This window comes from Podarcis melisellensis, assembly GCF_964234715.1.
Source record: "Podarcis melisellensis genome assembly, chromosome: Z".
Taxonomy (NCBI): domain Eukaryota; kingdom Metazoa; phylum Chordata; class Lepidosauria; order Squamata; family Lacertidae; genus Podarcis; species Podarcis melisellensis.
This window is the reverse complement of record NC_138547.1, coordinates 13,548,590-13,566,155: the sequence shown is the minus strand read 5'-3', so window position 1 is coordinate 13,566,155 and position 17,566 is coordinate 13,548,590. Positions and strand designations below refer to the sequence as shown.

The following is a 17,566-nucleotide window of genomic DNA, read 5'->3' as shown; positions in this document are numbered from 1 at the left end:
AAAGGACACCACCAAAAGAAAAAGAAAATGGCAGCCAGAACAAAAGACACCATAAAAAGCATGTAGGAAAAATGGTGACCAGCACAGATAAAAGGGGGAAGGAAAACACAAACACACAAGCGCGCGCACACACACAGAGGGGGAAAAGCCAGAGAACATGCTATAAAGTGGCTTTTTCTTTTAGCAGGGATGGGTTGAAAAAAATAAATACCAAAGCTCTTGCAGAAACAGTGCTTTAAACAGGGAGAAAGTGGAACCATTAAAAAGAAGCCAAACCCTGTAATATTTGGAAATCCTGGAAACTTTATAACTGTCCTGAGGGCTACTTTCACCTTTGGCTAAGGAGATGCCGACAGTAGGTGCCTCTGCTGACCAGCATCGAGGGTCACAGCAGCTTACATAGAAATCTTCTGGCAGACAGTGTTTCATCTAGAAATTCTGGGGGTTGACTGGCCCAGGACCAAATGCATGCAAACCCTGAACATTGGTTAGAATATTGTGCACATTTCGTGTTGCGTACCAAATATGCTAACTGGATGCTTGCTTTATCCCCCACCTCCCCACGCCCTCAACCCAGAGCACCTGTTTGCCAAAAACTGGACACTAGCCAGCCAGACTGACTACAGAGCAGCTGTCAAATAGGAATGCCTTTTGGAGACGTCCAGCCTCTGCTACATTTGAAGCTATAAAAGCCAGAAACTCTATCCTCAATTGCCAGGCTGCCACCAACATTGCTGCATAGTTTTTAAAAAATGCAGTTCCGGACCTATAGCTCAAGGCATACTGCAGCACAACTGGGAAACACAAAGAATTAAAATTAGCTGCCTTATACTGAGTCAGACCATTAGGTCCCTCTAGCTCCAGACTGTCTTCACTGACTGGCAGAAGCTCTCCAGGGTTTCAATCAGGGTAAGTTCCCAGCCTTACCTAGAGATTCCAGGGATTGAACCTGGGACCTTCTGTGTGCAAAGCAGATACATCACCACTGAGCCACGGTCCTGTCCTCTAAAAGCAATAAAGATTTTAGTCATTGTGGCTCAGAAAAAAGCCGAATAAAGCAGGAAGCTACTTTCAGACAAATCAGGTGCATCTGGCACAGTATTGCTTGGCAGGGTTTCAGGCAGATGGGCATTCCTAGCACTACTTGCAGTTGCCATGGATTGAACCTGTAACCCAATAATAATAATAATAATAATAATAATAATAATAATAATAATAATAATATTTTCAATTTATATACCGCCCTATACCTGGAGGTCTCAGGGTGGTTTACAGAACAAAATCAAAATATAAAACCAAAAAATATATACCCACCCCCCAAATTTTAAAAGGGCATAGGCTGCCACCTGGACCAGGTGGAGATAGGCAGAAGGGCCCTCAGGCTCTCAGCAGGGTGCAAAGCAGATCCTCTAACGCTGAATACGGCCATTACCTTTCAATGTGCCTTTGTTTAATTGTTGGGAGTGATTTGATTAGTTGCAACTCAATCTTGCAGTAATAGGTATTACTGAATCTTGGTGGGGTGAGGCTCATGACTGGAATGTAGAATTTGAGTGGTACAACCTGCTTAAAATGAACAGGTCAAAAAGGAAGGGAGGAGTAGCATGCAAATGTTGGTTACACTTGTGAAGAGATCCATGACTTGGAGCATGGAAGGGAGATTGAAAGTATGTGGGTAAAAATTGTAGGAGATAGACACAACAGGGACCTTACTGTGGGAGTCTGCTATAGACTGCCGAGCCAGACTGAAGATGCCTAATATTTACAGGGAGAGCATTCCAAAGGGCAGGTGCCACTAAAGTTCCGATTCCTACATTGAGCAGAACAGATGGTATCTGTGGGAGACCCTCACCTGCAGAGTGCAATGATCAACTAGGTATGTAAGGGGCAAGATGATATGTCAGGCATCTTGATCACAAGCTGCACCTAAACCAGCACCTTGAACTTAGCTCAGTAGCTCATTGCCATCTTTGGCACATCCTTCTACAATTTAACTATTGTACAGCACCTGTGGTTTTTAGGTTTTAAACAAATATGTGAAATGATTCCCTCCTCCCTTAGGGTATGCTTTCTGGCATTGTTGGGTGCGAAGCATCAACTTCCCATCATTTCTCACATTCGTTTACAATTAACTCAAACAGCTTTAAACCGCCAGCCAGTGCGAGTGGCATGCTTGGCATCTGAAAGAGTACAGCTGACAAGAGACCTTTTTCTAGGTTGCAGCACAGGCCAATGCGTTGGACGATCAATGCAAAGAATTTTGAGGTCAACAACTTGCGATGAGCCAACTTCTATTTATAACCAAGGGGGTAGGGGGTGAAGTATAATAAGGCCTAGTGATTTTATAAATGTAACAATGTGTGTGTGAGAGAGTGTGTGCATATAACCACCTGCTCTAGCTCGTCTTCATGTTTCCAGCGGCTTTTGTCCAAAGCTGAAAATGGCACCAGTTCCATATTTCTGAATTTCTTTCAACTATCCCTTAAGTTCAGTTAAAAAAAAGGGGGGGCAAGGAAAAGCAGGGGAAAGGATAAAGTTGGAAGTGGGCAGAGTTATTTCCTTTGATCAGGGCACGATGGAAAACCCCCTACTTGTATCATTGTTAAGCTGAGTTACAGGAAACGTCATTCAGCGGCAGTGGAATCATATGCAAATTTACTTTTTCTAATTGTTCATTTTTTAAAGGTGTGAATTCTCTATTAAACTCTTTTGAAGATGTAAATGAAAAATGAAACAACCAACACCAATGTCTAGGGGTGAAACATTAACATAAAAGGCTTAAGTCAGCTCAACAACTATACATACAGTACTGGTAATTTTAATACTTGCTTTCTCCTTTATATTTTCTTTGCAGCCTTTTTCTTTACATGCTGTTGAGGGGTAAAGTTAACTTAAAAGGTCCCACAAGTTAACTTCCATGTAAGCGGGGCTCATTATCAGGTTAGATGGAGCTAGATAGAAACAGATTTAAGATTAAACCAAGGGTGTTTGGGTTAATATTTATAGCTGAAAGAGAACTTTTAACATATCATGTAGGATACTTCCAGACGATGTGTTTATTGAACATCGGCTCTGGTTGCACATAGCTTGCAGGTAGGTTTGACAGTGTTGGCTGTTTATTAAGTACTCATTCCAATTTGTTTGCAGGGTTATATGACATTATGTAAAGCAATTGTTATGCCATACTTTCCAGCGCATTTTCTTTGCTTTCTTTATTGCAAAGTCAATTGATGTTTTTAAAGCAGGGAGCTGGTTTGTTGCACAAGAGTATCACATCAACTTCCATTGCACAACACAGATTTGCTGGTACGTGACTGAACCCACTTGAAAACAGAAACATTTTGTTTGTTTTTTTAAAAAAATTCTTTTTATTGAGTTTCACTTAAATCACCAAAAAAAACCCAGAAGAAAAAACAAAACAACAGTTTCAGAAAAAAGAAAAAAAAATATCCATACATAACACAAAAATAACATCAATTTCCATTACAGTTCTTTGTCTTATTCCTTGAACCTTTATATCTTTAGATATTTAGATTTTTCCTCTACACACCTATTGACCTCCTTCCCTCCCGATTTCGGGCTTCTTGATTAAAAAAAAAAAATTCTGCAGCTAATAATTATTGATGGTTTGCATATTGTAAGGTTTATATCAGACCTGCTGCAGTTTTTAAATTTCTATAGTTTCCTTCAATATACAGTATACCATAAATTTATTCCAATCGTTAATAAACTTTTTTTGGTTTCTAATTTTTTGCGTCATTTTTGCTAGTTCAACATATTCAAATAATTTTGTTTGCCAATCTCTGACCGTTAGGGTATTTGAACTTTTCCAATTTTGTGCAATTAATATTCTGGCCGCTGCTGTCGAATATTGGAATAGTGTCTTATCTTCTTTTTAGATTTCGTCCCCAATTACCGTATTTTTCGCTCTATAAGACTCACCAGACCATAAGACGGACCTAGTTTTGGGAGGAGGAAAACAAGAAAAAAAATATTCTGAATCCCAGAAGCCAGAACAGCAAGAGGGATCTCTTGTGCAGCGAAATCAGCAATCCCTCTTGTTGTTCTGGCTTCTGGGATAGCTGCGCAGCCTGCATTCGCTCCATAAGACGCACACACATTTCCCCTTACTTTTTAGGAGGGAAAAAGTGAGTCTTATAGAGCAAAAAATACGGTATTCCTAGTAGAAAGGCCTCTGGTCTTTTAGGGAAAGTGTATTTGAATATTCTTTTTAACTCGTTATAAATCAAATCCCAGAATTTCTTCATTTCTTCGCAAGTCCACCACATATGGTAGAAATTGCCTTATTTGATTTTACACTTCCAGCAGGCCTTATTTCCTGTTTTGTACATTTTTCCTAATTTTGCTGGTGTGATGTACCACCTATACATTATCTTTCCCAGATTTTCTCTGAGTATGACGCATGGCGTGAATTTCATTCCATTGCTCCATAATTTCGACCACTTTTCATATTCTATATTATATCCCAAGTCCAAAAACAGAAACATTTTGGAAGAGGACCTCATTCTGCCCCTTCTTCATGCAGGAAATCCATTGCTGTACAGTAACTACTAAAGTTCTCTGCTGAAGGAAATCCAGCTTGCACCAATCAGGGAGGAAAAACATTCCTCCTTTGAAAATACAACCAGCAGCAGTTTACATTGCCAGTGGATCCTCATGTATATGGTTTTCATGTGGGGAAAGAACAACGGGTGAAAGGACCTTTTGGGACTTGTGAAGTTTTGGTGTGTGTTTTTATATGCAGGAGAGCCATAGGTTCAGCACCTGTTACACACAAGTTGCAGAATGGAGCTTTCTATGTAATACTGGTGTAACTGTTCTGCATCCCTGCTCCTCCTCCTCCTCCTTCTCTCTCTCTCTCGTCTTAGAAGTCTATTGCTGCTCAGAGTGCCTGTTGCTCCCATCTATGAATGCCATCCTATTAACAGCACACAAAGTCATCCGTTCCTTGGCTTTCCTGGCTGATAAGTGTTTTAAAAGCACAACCTTTGGAGCAGTTCAAATGTTCATAAACATTCTGCAATCCCTCAGTGGCAGCAGAACCAGAGATTAAGAAGGGCTAATTTCATTTAAATGAAGCCAGGGCTGTCTCAGTCAACAGCTACTGAAGATTAAAATTTGCAGGTTGTATTTACTTAAGTCCCATCCCCCTCTTTTTTTGGTTTCCCCTAATGGAGTGTGAGTGTGTATGCGTGTGTGCAAAAACTGCTATTTTTATTGCAAAGCAAACAAGTTTCATTCAGTACTTCCCTTTTCTTTCTGTGACCACAGATTTTCTTAGCTGATTATCCAACAACTGGCCATGACTTCACTAGTAGATACCAAGATAAGACGCTGCTGCTGGGTGACAGGTGTGCATAACAAACATAGAAAGATCAGCTACTACCACAATAAAGCTAAAAGGGGGGGACGGGACACCAATAGAGAATAGCAGCCTCCTTAAATATAGCATGGTGAGAATGAGGCAATAAAACCAGACACCGCTCAAGAACTATTTATGTTAATTCACAAGTTGCAATTCCTGTAATTAATGCTATTTCTAGAAGAGGAAAGAATGCAGAGAAGAGCTTCCACGACGCCACAAAAGGAAGCCTGGGAGCACATGCACAGATTTTGTGGAAACTACTGTTCCCAATGAATTGTGCACAATTATTTTAAAGAGAAAATGAGTCCTGGTCTCCATGATTTTGGAAAAACCCAGGAACAGGGGCCATTTCTGCTATATTCTGCCTCTACTGTTGGGAAACAATATGCCTCTGAGTATCAGTGGCTGGGAATCACAAGTTGGTGAGGCAAGACAGTGACCGCCATAGGCTCGGCAAGCTGCTAGGGGAGAAACAAATCTTCCCAGGGAATCTCAATCCCGAGACTGACCCAGCGGGACTCAGAAACCCCGGAGAGCTATGCCACAGGGCTTGCCCCTGTCCTGCAGTGGGGCAGACACTGCATAGACCTCTTCTCCCTCCTTACCTTCTCATCCTGATTGTGAGTGCGGAATCAGTGAGTTGCAGACGTTGGGGGGGAGCACGAAGGGAGGGAAGATGGCAGTGCCCAGGAGTGAAGGCTGACCAACCCCATCTCATGGAGGGCTTCTCCCAGAAGATGCTGTCCGCACCTTGGCCCCCAAGTCCGGCAGGACTCCCAGTGCAGTTTAGGCCACCCACAAATTTGTCCATTTTTGCCACTAAAGGGGAGCTTCTGCCGGCCATGTGGAGGGTGCACTAGAAAGAACACAAAACCACCCCCCCCCCACAATCTGGCTCCCCTCAGCTGCGGGGTGGGCTACAGATACACACACACATATCAAATATATAAACAATTTTTCTCTTCTTGAAAAACTGTATTTTTGTTTTTGTTTTCTGCTCCCTGTACACCACCAGCAGAGCCAGGGAAGTTGGGAAAGACACTCTGAGGGGGCTGGAATTGCAGGCCAGGAAAAGCCGCTCACCAGCTGGCTATTCCACATCCCCCCCCCATAAACCCCCCACTAAAATCAAACAAAATCACATACATTTAGCCTCCCCCTCTCCCCTTTCACTGCAAGCTGCCTGCAGGGCCAAGATTTACCATTCTCATCAACTTCACCTCAATATTTTGATCCTTAAGCACCATTTTTCCTTCTCTTATTACATTTTATCTTATTTTTATACCTCCACCATATTTTTAGTTTAGTTTTTCTCTTCAGCTTTTTTCTTGTTCCGAATTATTTATTCTTTTTATTCTTTTTTATTACTGTTACTGTTCTCTCTAACTTTGAAGGTTTGCCCCCACGTTTTCAGCTTGACTTGACTTCTTATTTTTTGATAAATTATTTATTATTATTTTTTAATTGAACTCCTGTGGTCTTGTTCTCATTCACACAATTTTAATTTCACTTTTACTTTTTACTAAGGAAATTCCTACAACACTAAACGGATGCACACAGTCCATGTTTAAATAATGGAAGGGAAAAGTAGGAAAATTGGCCCTGACCCCACCCCCACTAATACCCCTGGCCCATCACCCACAAATTCCACCATGCATCCCAAAACATCCCAATAAAGACCTGGCAAGCTAAAGGCCTATATCGCCAAACTGACTTTTATAAAAATGACAATACCCTATCAATACAGGGAATACAAGTTAGGGGACACTCCAGTATCCCGACTGACCCATCACCAACCACAGGCCTTCTTAAACAATCCAGCAGCCATTAGGCTATTGGCTAATTTTGAAAATCTCCTCCTAACACTGGAAGGACACAGGAAGGGGGTGGTATCTACAATATATAAATACAGTGGTGCCTCGCAAGACGAAATTAATCCGTTCCGTGAGGCTCTTCGTATAGTGGTTTTTTCGTCTTGCGAAGCAAGCCCATTGACAGCTTAGCGGATTAGCGCTACAGCTGTCAAGCGGCTTCCAGCGATCAGCTGTTAAGCGGCTTATCAGCGGAACAGCTGATAAGCAGCTTAGCGGCTTAAGAAAAGGGCGAAAAAAGCGAAAAAAACTCGCGGGGGGATGCAAGATTTTTTTCATCTTGCGAAGTAACCCCATAGGGGAATTCGTTTTGCGAAGCGCCTCCAAAACGGAAAACCCTTTCGTCTAGCGGGTTTTTCGTCTTGCGAGGCGTTCGTCTTGCGGGGCACCACTGTACTACTCCAAGACACTACAGACCCCTTCACCATGATTAAAAGCCAATGGGAGCATGACATAGGACACAAAATAAACCCTGCCCAACAGTAAAAAATGTGGTCTAAACCACCATTAAAATCCATTTCAGTCAAAAGAAGAGAACTTACCCTGAAACTTATCTATAAATGGTACTTAATACCACAGAAGTTGACACTGATACACCCAGGGACCTCATCTAAATGCTGGAGAGGCTACACCTCCATAGGCAAGTACCTCCACATTTGGTGGGAATGCCCCAAAGTTCATTCCTTTTGGATATCAGTGCCGCAGGAAATAACCAGAATAACAAAACAGGTAATAGAAGCAACTCCAGAACTAGCCCTATTAAATATCTTCCAGGACAACAACACACATGGATATGACAAGAAACTCTAAGTCACTTATTCTCAGCAGTCAGAAACATTGTAACTAGACACTGGAAGGACCTATTAGGAGTGAACATAGACCACTGGTACCAAAATGTATGGGAAGCTACCCTATTAGAAAAGCTAACCAACAAACTTAAACTAGCACAGGGACAAGCAACGGAGGTATGGCTCCTCTTTATCACATATACAGCACAACAAGAAACTGACTTATCCCCCCAACAGCATATGAATCAATATGGCTAATCTGACCCAACAACACTCCCCTCCCCCAACACATACAAACAAACTGCACTGCAACCAACTGAACACAACCAATCAAGCTCTGGACACCCTAATTTCTTGCAATGCCAATACAAATAAAAAAATATACAAATAAAGGACCTACCCACGTGGTGCTGACACAAACTCTACACTAACATGATGCAATAGAATGAAAGAATATTACCCCCCCATCTCCCTCCCTTTTCTTCCCCCATCACATGATGTCTATGACAATAATGTCTCTTACTGAATGTAATCAAACTGTGAAAAAGACTATGAATCGAAAATGGATACACAAGATTATTTTCCTTTATTTATTTGCTTTGTAACACTTAAAGTCATTAATAAAAACTAATTTAAACATTAAAATCCTGACATTTAATTGCAATATGTTTATCTCCTCACTTCACTCCTGACCACCCAATAGAAGCACAACATGAGCAGGCATCCTTTCAGCTTCTCCAGCTGCTAAACCCAGAGGTGGATCTGAAAGAGGAAAAAGAGAAAACAAGGGTGAGAACAAGAGACCCCTCTCTCTGCCAATGCCAAAGAGGCTTAACTCTGAATACCCCATTTGCAAACCAGCCATTGCTAGACCCTTTCAAGGACGGAAGCCTAAGGTCAAGAATGAGAACCCTTCTAAGCCTCAGGGCTGCATCCCCACCTGGGCAACCTTGAGGGCCACATGGCACTGGTGGGTGTGGCCACAGTAAACATGGGTGGGGCTATTCATGTTAATTTTTCCCTTGCACAATATGCTAGTTTCTACACAAACACATGCATCTCTATCCTTCATCCATGCAAAAATTTAAGGACTGGCAAGGGTTGTGAACTTCCAAGGGTGAGCGAGAGGGGCCTGGAGGGTCAGATTTGGCTCCTGGGTAGGGGTTCTCCACCCTTGCCTGAATCCAAGAATCCTGGAGAGTTTGAGGCTCTAAGGAGACCTCTGACTGGTCCAGGCTAGTTGAACTGTCTTGGACACCCTTTCCCCAAAAAAAGAACAGACTTCTTAAGCTGCTTATTTTTTTAAAAGGGAAGAAAAACCCAAATATCTCTTTGTCACAGCCCAGTGTTACCAATTCTCATATTCCATCCCAAGTGAGTCTTCAAAGCACAAGCATTTATTAGGTTTAAAAATAGCCAAACAGTGAGGACTAGAGAACAAGTGTGCCTACTGCTCCACATTCCCCTCACTGCTCCCCATGAGCCAAGGAGAAGGACATCTCCCCAAGATTCCCCCCCCCAAAGTGTTGAGATTGCCAATCTGCCTGGGTGAAAGGCCCAGCTTATTTTTAGTTTGCTTCGTGGCACCTTGCCCTGTTTTGGGTACTTTTACAAGCCTTGCACGTGAGGCAAAGTCCAGAGGCCTTCCCCCAACCCAACCCAGCCCAACCCAACCAATAAATAAATAATATTTATGTCTCAGGGACTGCTTTATTTTAACTGCTTGTATGTAAGTTACTCTAGGAGACTTTCTGGCAGAAGAGCAGGTACAAATGCTTTTAAGAAAGAAAGAAAGAAAGAAAGAAAGAAAGAAAGAAAGAAAGAAAGAGAGAGAGATAAATGATTCCTCTCTGTAGCTCCTGGTGTCTGGATATTTGGCCTCGCTTTGTGTTTCTTGCACCAGTTTTTTCCCCTTACCCTCTCAGGCTGCCTCTCCAGGCCTTCTCCTTTTGACCCTTCCCCTTTTCCAACACTCTTTTCAAAAGATCATCTCCCCCAAATCTGAGGCCTCCTCCTGCTTGTTCCATGGGGAAACCTGTGGCTCGCCAGATCTCTTGTAAGACTCCATCTCCCATCAGCCCTAACCAGACTGGCCTTAGAAGCTCATGGACCTGAGCAGCTGAGAGCTAATGGCAGGCAAGATTCTTCTTTCCACTCTTCCTACCTCTGAAATTAAAAGGCAGCTCAGCCAATCATTGCCAGGCTGCACCACTGGCCAGTCCCATGAGCATTGACATCTCCCAGCAGCATACAAAACTTTCTTTGAACATTCTGGGCTTGATTTTTGATAGCGCTGATAGATTAGTGTTTTTGGTTTGTCTGTTTGTTTTACTGTACTTTATAGACACCCCTTCTCTCTGCTGAGAGATGAGGGGGAGGCTGTATTATGAAAATTGTGTAAATAAATAATACTAATAACAAGAATAACAAAAGGCACAGCTTTTGACCACCTGTGATGCTCCATATATTTTAGACTACTGCCTGGGGCTGATGGGGAGATGGGAGTCTCACAATGCCTCTGCAGGCCAAGACTGATGGGTGCTCTACCACGATGGCAAAGCTTGCTTTGGCACACAGTGCTTGTGGCTCTCAGGAACTTTTCCAATGGTGGGCACACTGCTGCCTCAGTTTACTCAGGAGAGCTCTGCATTCCAAAGAGCATTTACTGAGTTCCCACTTTGTGGAGCATTCCAAAAATAGTTGGTTAAAGTCCTACATTTACAAAGGAAAAAAGTGCGGGGTGAAGAATAGAAGAAATGAGCTGCCTATTTCTATGGGAGGATCAGCTCCACGGGAGAAACACTGCCTTCTAGATCTTAAGCTTTTCATTAATGTTATTACAAGAGAGGGAACAAAGCCCACAATCATCTCTTGCTGATTCAAAATTCAAGAAGGGATTACCATATTTAATAATATATTTCACCTCAAAAGAAGCTCTCTTTCTGGCACAAAATAAACTGAAAAACCTACCGACAACGTGGAAGGCAGCACGAGAGAGACTTACGCATTAGACGATCCAAAGCCAAAGCCTGTAAGGGGTGGGGGGGAAAGCAATGTTAAAGGGATTATTGGATGGGTTATATTACAAAACACACATTAAGGAAAGGTGTCAGGATTCCATCAGCACAGTTTCTCTCTGCCCCCTAACCAGTATCCAATCACTCCAGTTCTCCAGTCTAGTGTTTAACTCTAACCCGCAACCAAAGCTCTTCTTTTAATTCATACACAGAGGAAGCTGCCTTCTAAAAAGTCAGACCATTGGGTCCATCTAGCACAGTACTGTCAACTGTTGGCAACTTCTCTGATTCCCAGCAACTGGGGACACCTTCCCTCTGACAGGAGAGGTAGAACACAGCCTAATTCCTCCTTGAATTTGTCTAACCCCCTTTTAGAGCCGCCCACGTTAGTGGCTGTAACTACCTCTTGTGAGAGCAAATTTTAATTAGGGGCTGTGTGAAGGAGGACTTCCATTTTCCCTGTTCTGAGAAAAAATTCCTCAAAACATCTAAGAACAAGGTGGATGGCAAGGACAAGGGGATGGAAACTCTGCACATGTTCATGAGCAGACTTTGCAGACTCCTACTCAGAAGGTGCAGAGAGCAATAAGCCCGAGAAATGAATGGCGGCGGAAGGTTTCTGGGTTTGGGGGCTTAACATCAGCTTTGGTGTGTTTTGTAAATTGCTAAAAATATTTAAACAATTTATGTACTGCTTTACTGCAATTGTCTCTAGGTGGTTAAAAATGCTCTAACCCTTACATAAAGGTTTTAAAAGTGTGGTTTAAAATATACATTTATTTCTATTTTCCCACCCCCAAAGGGGAATGAAAGGAACTATGCTGGATACAGTTATGTCCCCCAGTCTCTCCAACAGAGAGCCAGTGTGGTGTAGCCAGTTAAGAGTGTTGGACTAGGGTTTAAATCCCTGCTCGGCCACAAAGTTCACTGGGTGTGACCTTGAGCCAGTCATTGCCTCTCAGCCTAACCTACCTCACAGGGTTGTTGTGAGTGATTGAATGAGGGAGAGAAACCATGTACACCACCCTGAGCAACTTGGAGAGAAAGGTGGGGTATAAATGCAATAAAAAATTAAAAAGCAACCCCTGCTCCCCTTTAAGATACGATTAAGCTTGGTTTTCATGTGAAATCCAGCCTCTAACAGTTTATGACTGACCAAGTGCTGAAGCTCCCCACGCTCCCACCTCTCCAAGCTCCCTCCTATTTAGGGTCAAGAACAGCTCATACCTCCTCCTCCACTCGACCCGAAACTGGAGAAGCCAGTGCCTTGTGTGCCAAATCCCGTGGGCTGCTGAGAGAGGGATCCAAAGGTAGGGGTGTTCTGGCTTGCTAGCGTTCCGAATGACACTGTGTTGGCTGTGCCGCCAAACCTGTGGAACATAGAGCAGGAGCAAGCAGTGGGTTAAAGAGAGTGTGGCTTTTAAAAAAGATAAGTGAAGCAAAAGGAGCTAGATGAAGGCAAAAATCCACAATCAGCCAACTTGGGTGCTGTGAATGGCAAGGGAGGCCATGTTGGTACTGCTGCCTGGATTGGTGGTCTTCCTGGACAGTGTCTTCTCAATGGCTCCCCGTTGGTGGAATGCCCTCCTTGGTGAGGTGTATCTGCCCTCCTTTTATTAACAGAGTCACCCACCTGCCAATCAACTGACATCACAATGACATCAGGCAATGGGGTGCTTTGAAGTCCCCACAATGAGGACTTCAAAGCACTGTACAAGGCTGGTAAATAGAATAGCACAGTGTGTTGTAGTACCACTGATCAGCTGATGGTCAAGGTTTCAATGCACTAAGCAGGGGCTCCCTGGGTCTGGCTCTTTGCAAGCCCCAAAGACCATGGAGCTTGAAGTAAGCTGATAGGCACTGCTTGACTTCAAATCCCAGCTCACTTTGCTATCACAGTTCTCCATGGGGAACTCTGCAGTGCGGCCAATCCTAACCAGTTTGGTGATTTGCAATGAAAGCAAGCTTCCCTGGCTTTAAGGTTCCTGACTGCACAATGGCAGCTGTCCCTTGCACAGGTGGGTGGGGTTTGGGGGAAATTGTATAATTCATTGCTGTTACCTGCCCCAGGACCTTCTGGCAAAGGGTAAGTAAGAAATCTGATTAAAGAAATCAATATAATGAAATGTAGTGAAATGAAGGGTGGCTTGCAGAATATTTATTCAAACGAAGAAAGAAAAATGGGGCCCCTGGATATCACTGCCACCCCCTCTCCCAAGACCCTGTTGTTTTGTTGCTTTTGTTGTTGTGGCTTACCCAAATCCTCCAGCGTTGGCGGCCGCCGTCCCCTCTCCGAAGACTTTGCCTCCCGTCGAGCCCAGAGGGCTTGCAAAGGCTGGGGCTGAACCGAATGCTGGCACCCCTCCGAACCCGGGGGAGCCCCCAAAAGTGGGAGGGCTGCCGAACACAGGAGCAGCTCCAAAGCCACCTGAGCAAACACAGAGGCAAACAAAGAAAAGAAAAGGGAAAGGGACATATACAAGCAAAAGAATAAATAAAAAGTCAAAATAACAGAGAGAGAGAGAAAGGCAAGGCAAGAAGAGCAAAGAAAGAAGAAATAAAGAGTTAGGTCATTTCCCAGTGCAGAAGCCCCACAGACCTGAACTTGCGGGGGAGAGGGGCTTTATTTGTGCTGCAGAAGCAAAGGGACCCTGACACACTTTCAAAAGCCCCCATTTCATCCTAGAAAACATGAAGTCAGGAAATATTACAAAATACCCTCTGCCCTCCTTTTTTAAGGTGCAACTAAAAAAAGGAAATTGGGGAGGGGGCAATAGTCTGATGAGTCCTCTCATGTTTTGGCCTCTTGGGCAAAGCAATGAACGTAGATCAGGCTCAACACCTTTTGGGATGCCAGAACTCATGATTTTGAACTCTCTCTGTAAGAGACTGTGTTTGTTTGTGTGTGTGTGTGTGTGTGTGTGTGTGTGTGTGTGAGAGAGAGAGAGAGAGAGAGAGAGAGAGAGAAGCATCGCTTAATTCAAGAGGCAAAAGTGGGAATGGGGTGGGGGTGGGGAAGCAGAAAGGAACAGATTTAGGCAGAGGAAGGCCTTAGCTAGCGTTTTCATCTTTTTCTTTTAGAGTTGCAGTCTATGTCTGCAAAGGAGAAATGCTCTATCGGATTTACAGCACTGCATTCCCCCCAACTTCCCATCTAAGGGGAACCTCGACCTCCTGCTGGCCTTCATTCGAGAGAGTCCGGATGTCCCTGAGAACTGCAAATCGGAAACCATCACCCCCAACTCTCCACCCCCCCCAAGAATGCACCAAAAAGAGAGAGAGAGAGACAGAGAGGGGGGGGTTGGGGATGGGGGAGTTTGTCATTAAGAGCTGCCTTCTTCACCCTCTGTAGGGCACTTACTGCAAAAGGGGTGGCTAGATTCTGCAGGCATGTCCTTAAGAAGAAAAACCTTGGACATGAATTAAAAGAAAAACAGGCCAAGAACGCCCGCTCTAGAGCGCCTGCATGAAAAAGCAGCAGTTGCTGCTGCCGCCAGCAGCAGCAGCTCTCAGCAAAAGATGGGGAAAAGGAGGGGGGAAGCTATAGCAGTTGCTAAGGTAGCTGTTTTCTGATGTCGCCAGCAAAACTGCAACCATTTCAGCACAGCGGTGTGTTGCACCCTAGAGGCAAGCTATCCACACACCCCTGACCCGACACAAGCAGACCAGGAGGAAAGCAAGACATTCCCAAGTCTATGATGCCATTTCCTGTCGCCCCACTTTCATTTTAACTGATGCCAAGCTTTATTTATTTATTTATCAGTGTTTGCACATTACTCTTCCGTTCCAGCCCCTGAAAAAGGCTCCTGCGGCAGCCTGTATCTGTGAAATCAACTGAAAACAAGGCTGGCTTACAAGCTTTAAAAAGAAAAGAAACACATGACAAACGAGGAAAATGGGACAAGTATGGAAGAGGAAAAAAGCAAATCTGGGTACCAGTTCTTAAACAGCCATTCTTATAAGGACCAGCTGGCTTAATGGAGCTGGTATTCTGGCAGAGCTGATGGGATGAACCCTGCTTCCCATCTCTCCTACTGAGGCAGCCTAATGGGAATGACTGGTGACAGCTGAGGGAGGGGGTCTTTATTCCTCCCCCCCAAAAAAAAAGATTATTTTCTGAGTTGCTTTTCCGGGCCATGCTCTCACAAAGAAACATACGTAAAAAAGCAGGGAGACACTAGGTGTATGGGAAATAAAAAGTATTCAAGGTCTGCTTGAAAGTCTGCTTGCAGCATCTCTCATACAGCCAGTAACATCTCGGCCCTTTTCTAGCAGTGCAAAAAAGCCCTTGGGTGCCAGGGCACGGTTCACATTGGGAGTGACATCATCGCACACACCATCTTTTGAGCCTCTCCTGTAAAAACAAACTCACGGCTCACCCAGGAAGTGTGTGACACTGAGCCAAGAACTGAACCAATTTGTTTGCCTTCAGCTCACCAACATGACAGTAGGTACAAATCTGGCTAGTGGGAAGGAATTTGTGATGGAGCCTTTCTGGTGGTGGCCTCTTCGCCTATGTAACTTCCTTCTCTGGGAGAGACATTTGTTTCCACCCCAATTTTTTTTAGACACACCTTTTCCAATTAACCTTTGGTTAGGAAGCTGGTGGGGCGTTAGAATACCCTCCCCTATTGTCAGCATGATGGCATCTGATGACACAGGCTGACATGACAGTTGGTGGGATGTGTGCCGTTTTTGTGTGTTTATGCTGCTCTTTTTTTAGCTTTTGGAAATTTCCAACTGTGTGTGGTTTTGAAGACCAGAGCCGCAATGCTGTTATTTGTGTTTTGTGTTACAATTTTTACTTATTTATCTGCAACCCCCTTCGAAACGGCCTTGGTCCTGAAAAGCAGCATAAAATAATCATATTCTAAAGTAAAGGAGGAAAGCCAAAGAAAGCAGCCCTGTTGGGTCAGACCAAAGGCCCATCATCACAGGGGTGGATAACATCAGGTCTGGGGGACAAATGTAGCCCCTCCAAGGGCTCCCCTGCCTAGTCCTTGGGACTCTCCACAGACAACACACACGACCCCACTTTGCACCTTCCTTGGCCAAAATGTGCCCTTGAACTCTGACAATGCCTTTTGCTTGCCTGGATGGAGAACAGCAAGTGGATGTGAGAAGAAACCAGCCTACAGGGACAAATGTCCCTATAAAGGGACAATTGATAATCATTGCTCCGTCCACTATTGCCTCTAGACCTCTCCAGCACCGGCATGCAGCCCTTGGGCTTAGAAAGTGTCCATACCCATGCCAATCCAGTCCAAAACTCTGTTTTCCCACACAGTGGGCTGCTAAATGCATGCTGGAGGCCCATAAGTAGGATGGGAAAACCAAAGCCCACTCCTCCATTGTCTGCCCCCTAGCATGCTAACAACTGTGGACAAACTTTGCCCTCCTTCATGATTTTTTCCACTGCCCACTAAAGACCACCAAGACAGCTCGTGGCAGAAAATTCCACACATTAAATTCTGCATTGTCCAAAGAATTGATTTCTTTAGTCTGTCCTGAATCTACCGTCTAACAACTTGAGTTTGAGTATCACAGAAAAAGGAAGTGGGGAATCCTATATCCCCCTCCTCCACACCATGAATAATTTGATATGCCTCTGTTGTACCTATGCATCAAGTGTAGGTATGATGGAACAGTGGTGAGAAACCAGTGGCCCTTCAGACATGGCTGGACAACAACTCCCATCATTCCTGACCACTGTGCCCTGCTGGCTGATGGAAGCTGGAGTCCAATGACATCTGGAGGGCCACAGGTTCCCCATTCCTTGGGATAGACGTTGGCGGGGGGATTCAATTAAAAGAAAGCAACACCCAACCCCTAAGCTGCCTCTTAGGAAAGGTGCCACTTATGATAATTCTGGCTGACCTTCTCTTTTTTGACCTAAAAAACCCACATGTGCACACTGGCTCTGTTCACAGGTGATGCATGACAAGTCAGAACAAGTTGTTGCCTTATTGGGAACAAGAGGCATGCTTCTGCAGAGTTGTCTGATCACTCCTCACTTTGCTCTTACCTTGGCATGAGACAGGAGAAACAAGTCAGGAAGCCACAACTAAGTCTGGCTTCCTGTAACATCCAAAGCTGAGGCTGGGGTTCTCTTTTCCCAAACAAGGTAGGATTTGAAAGCAAAACGAAGAACCATGGTTGAAGGCTGTGGCTTGTGATTCTGACTTGCCAGGGAAAAACAAACCACACAGGTTTGTCATAGGAAGCCAAGCTTAACTGTGCCCTCTCGGTATGCTTCTCCTGCTTGCACCAGAGGGAGGAGCCAAGTGAGAGCAACCAGGCTGGGCAGGGTTCACTTCCTGCTAAACCACGGTTTACTGGAACACACAAGCATCACCTGCATTTCAACTGAGGCTGCCCTGCAGATGTACATAGAGGAATCATGATACCGGCTACTATTTTCTGTCCGTTTGCCAATAATCCCTGGCATGGAATTAACTCCCCTCCCCCAGTCTTCCATGCAGCTCACGGTTTTTACTGTTTTAC

At 44.2% G+C, this 17,566-nt stretch overlaps 1 protein-coding gene across 7 annotated transcripts in view; it reads right to left on the bottom strand.

Moving 5' to 3' along the window:
* Positions 1 to 8,608: 8,608 nt before the first annotated feature.
* Positions 8,609 to 17,566, bottom strand: part of NUP214 (nucleoporin 214) — an 87,041-nt gene continuing 78,083 nt past the window's right edge. For 6 of the 7 annotated variants that reach the window (XM_081897044.1, XM_081897048.1, XM_081897046.1 and 3 more), the window contains 4 exons: positions 13,319 to 13,490; positions 12,290 to 12,432; positions 11,050 to 11,074; positions 8,609 to 8,807 (listed from right to left, as the gene is read on the bottom strand). In XM_081897044.1, the coding sequence (XP_081753170.1) occupies positions 8,774 to 8,807; positions 11,050 to 11,074; positions 12,290 to 12,432; positions 13,319 to 13,490 (374 nt within the window). In that variant the 3' untranslated portion in view covers positions 8,609 to 8,773. Of the gene's footprint in view, positions 8,808 to 11,015; positions 11,075 to 12,289; positions 12,433 to 13,318; positions 13,491 to 17,566 lie in introns of all 7 variants that reach the window. The other variant, XM_081897047.1, reaches the window with a different exon arrangement.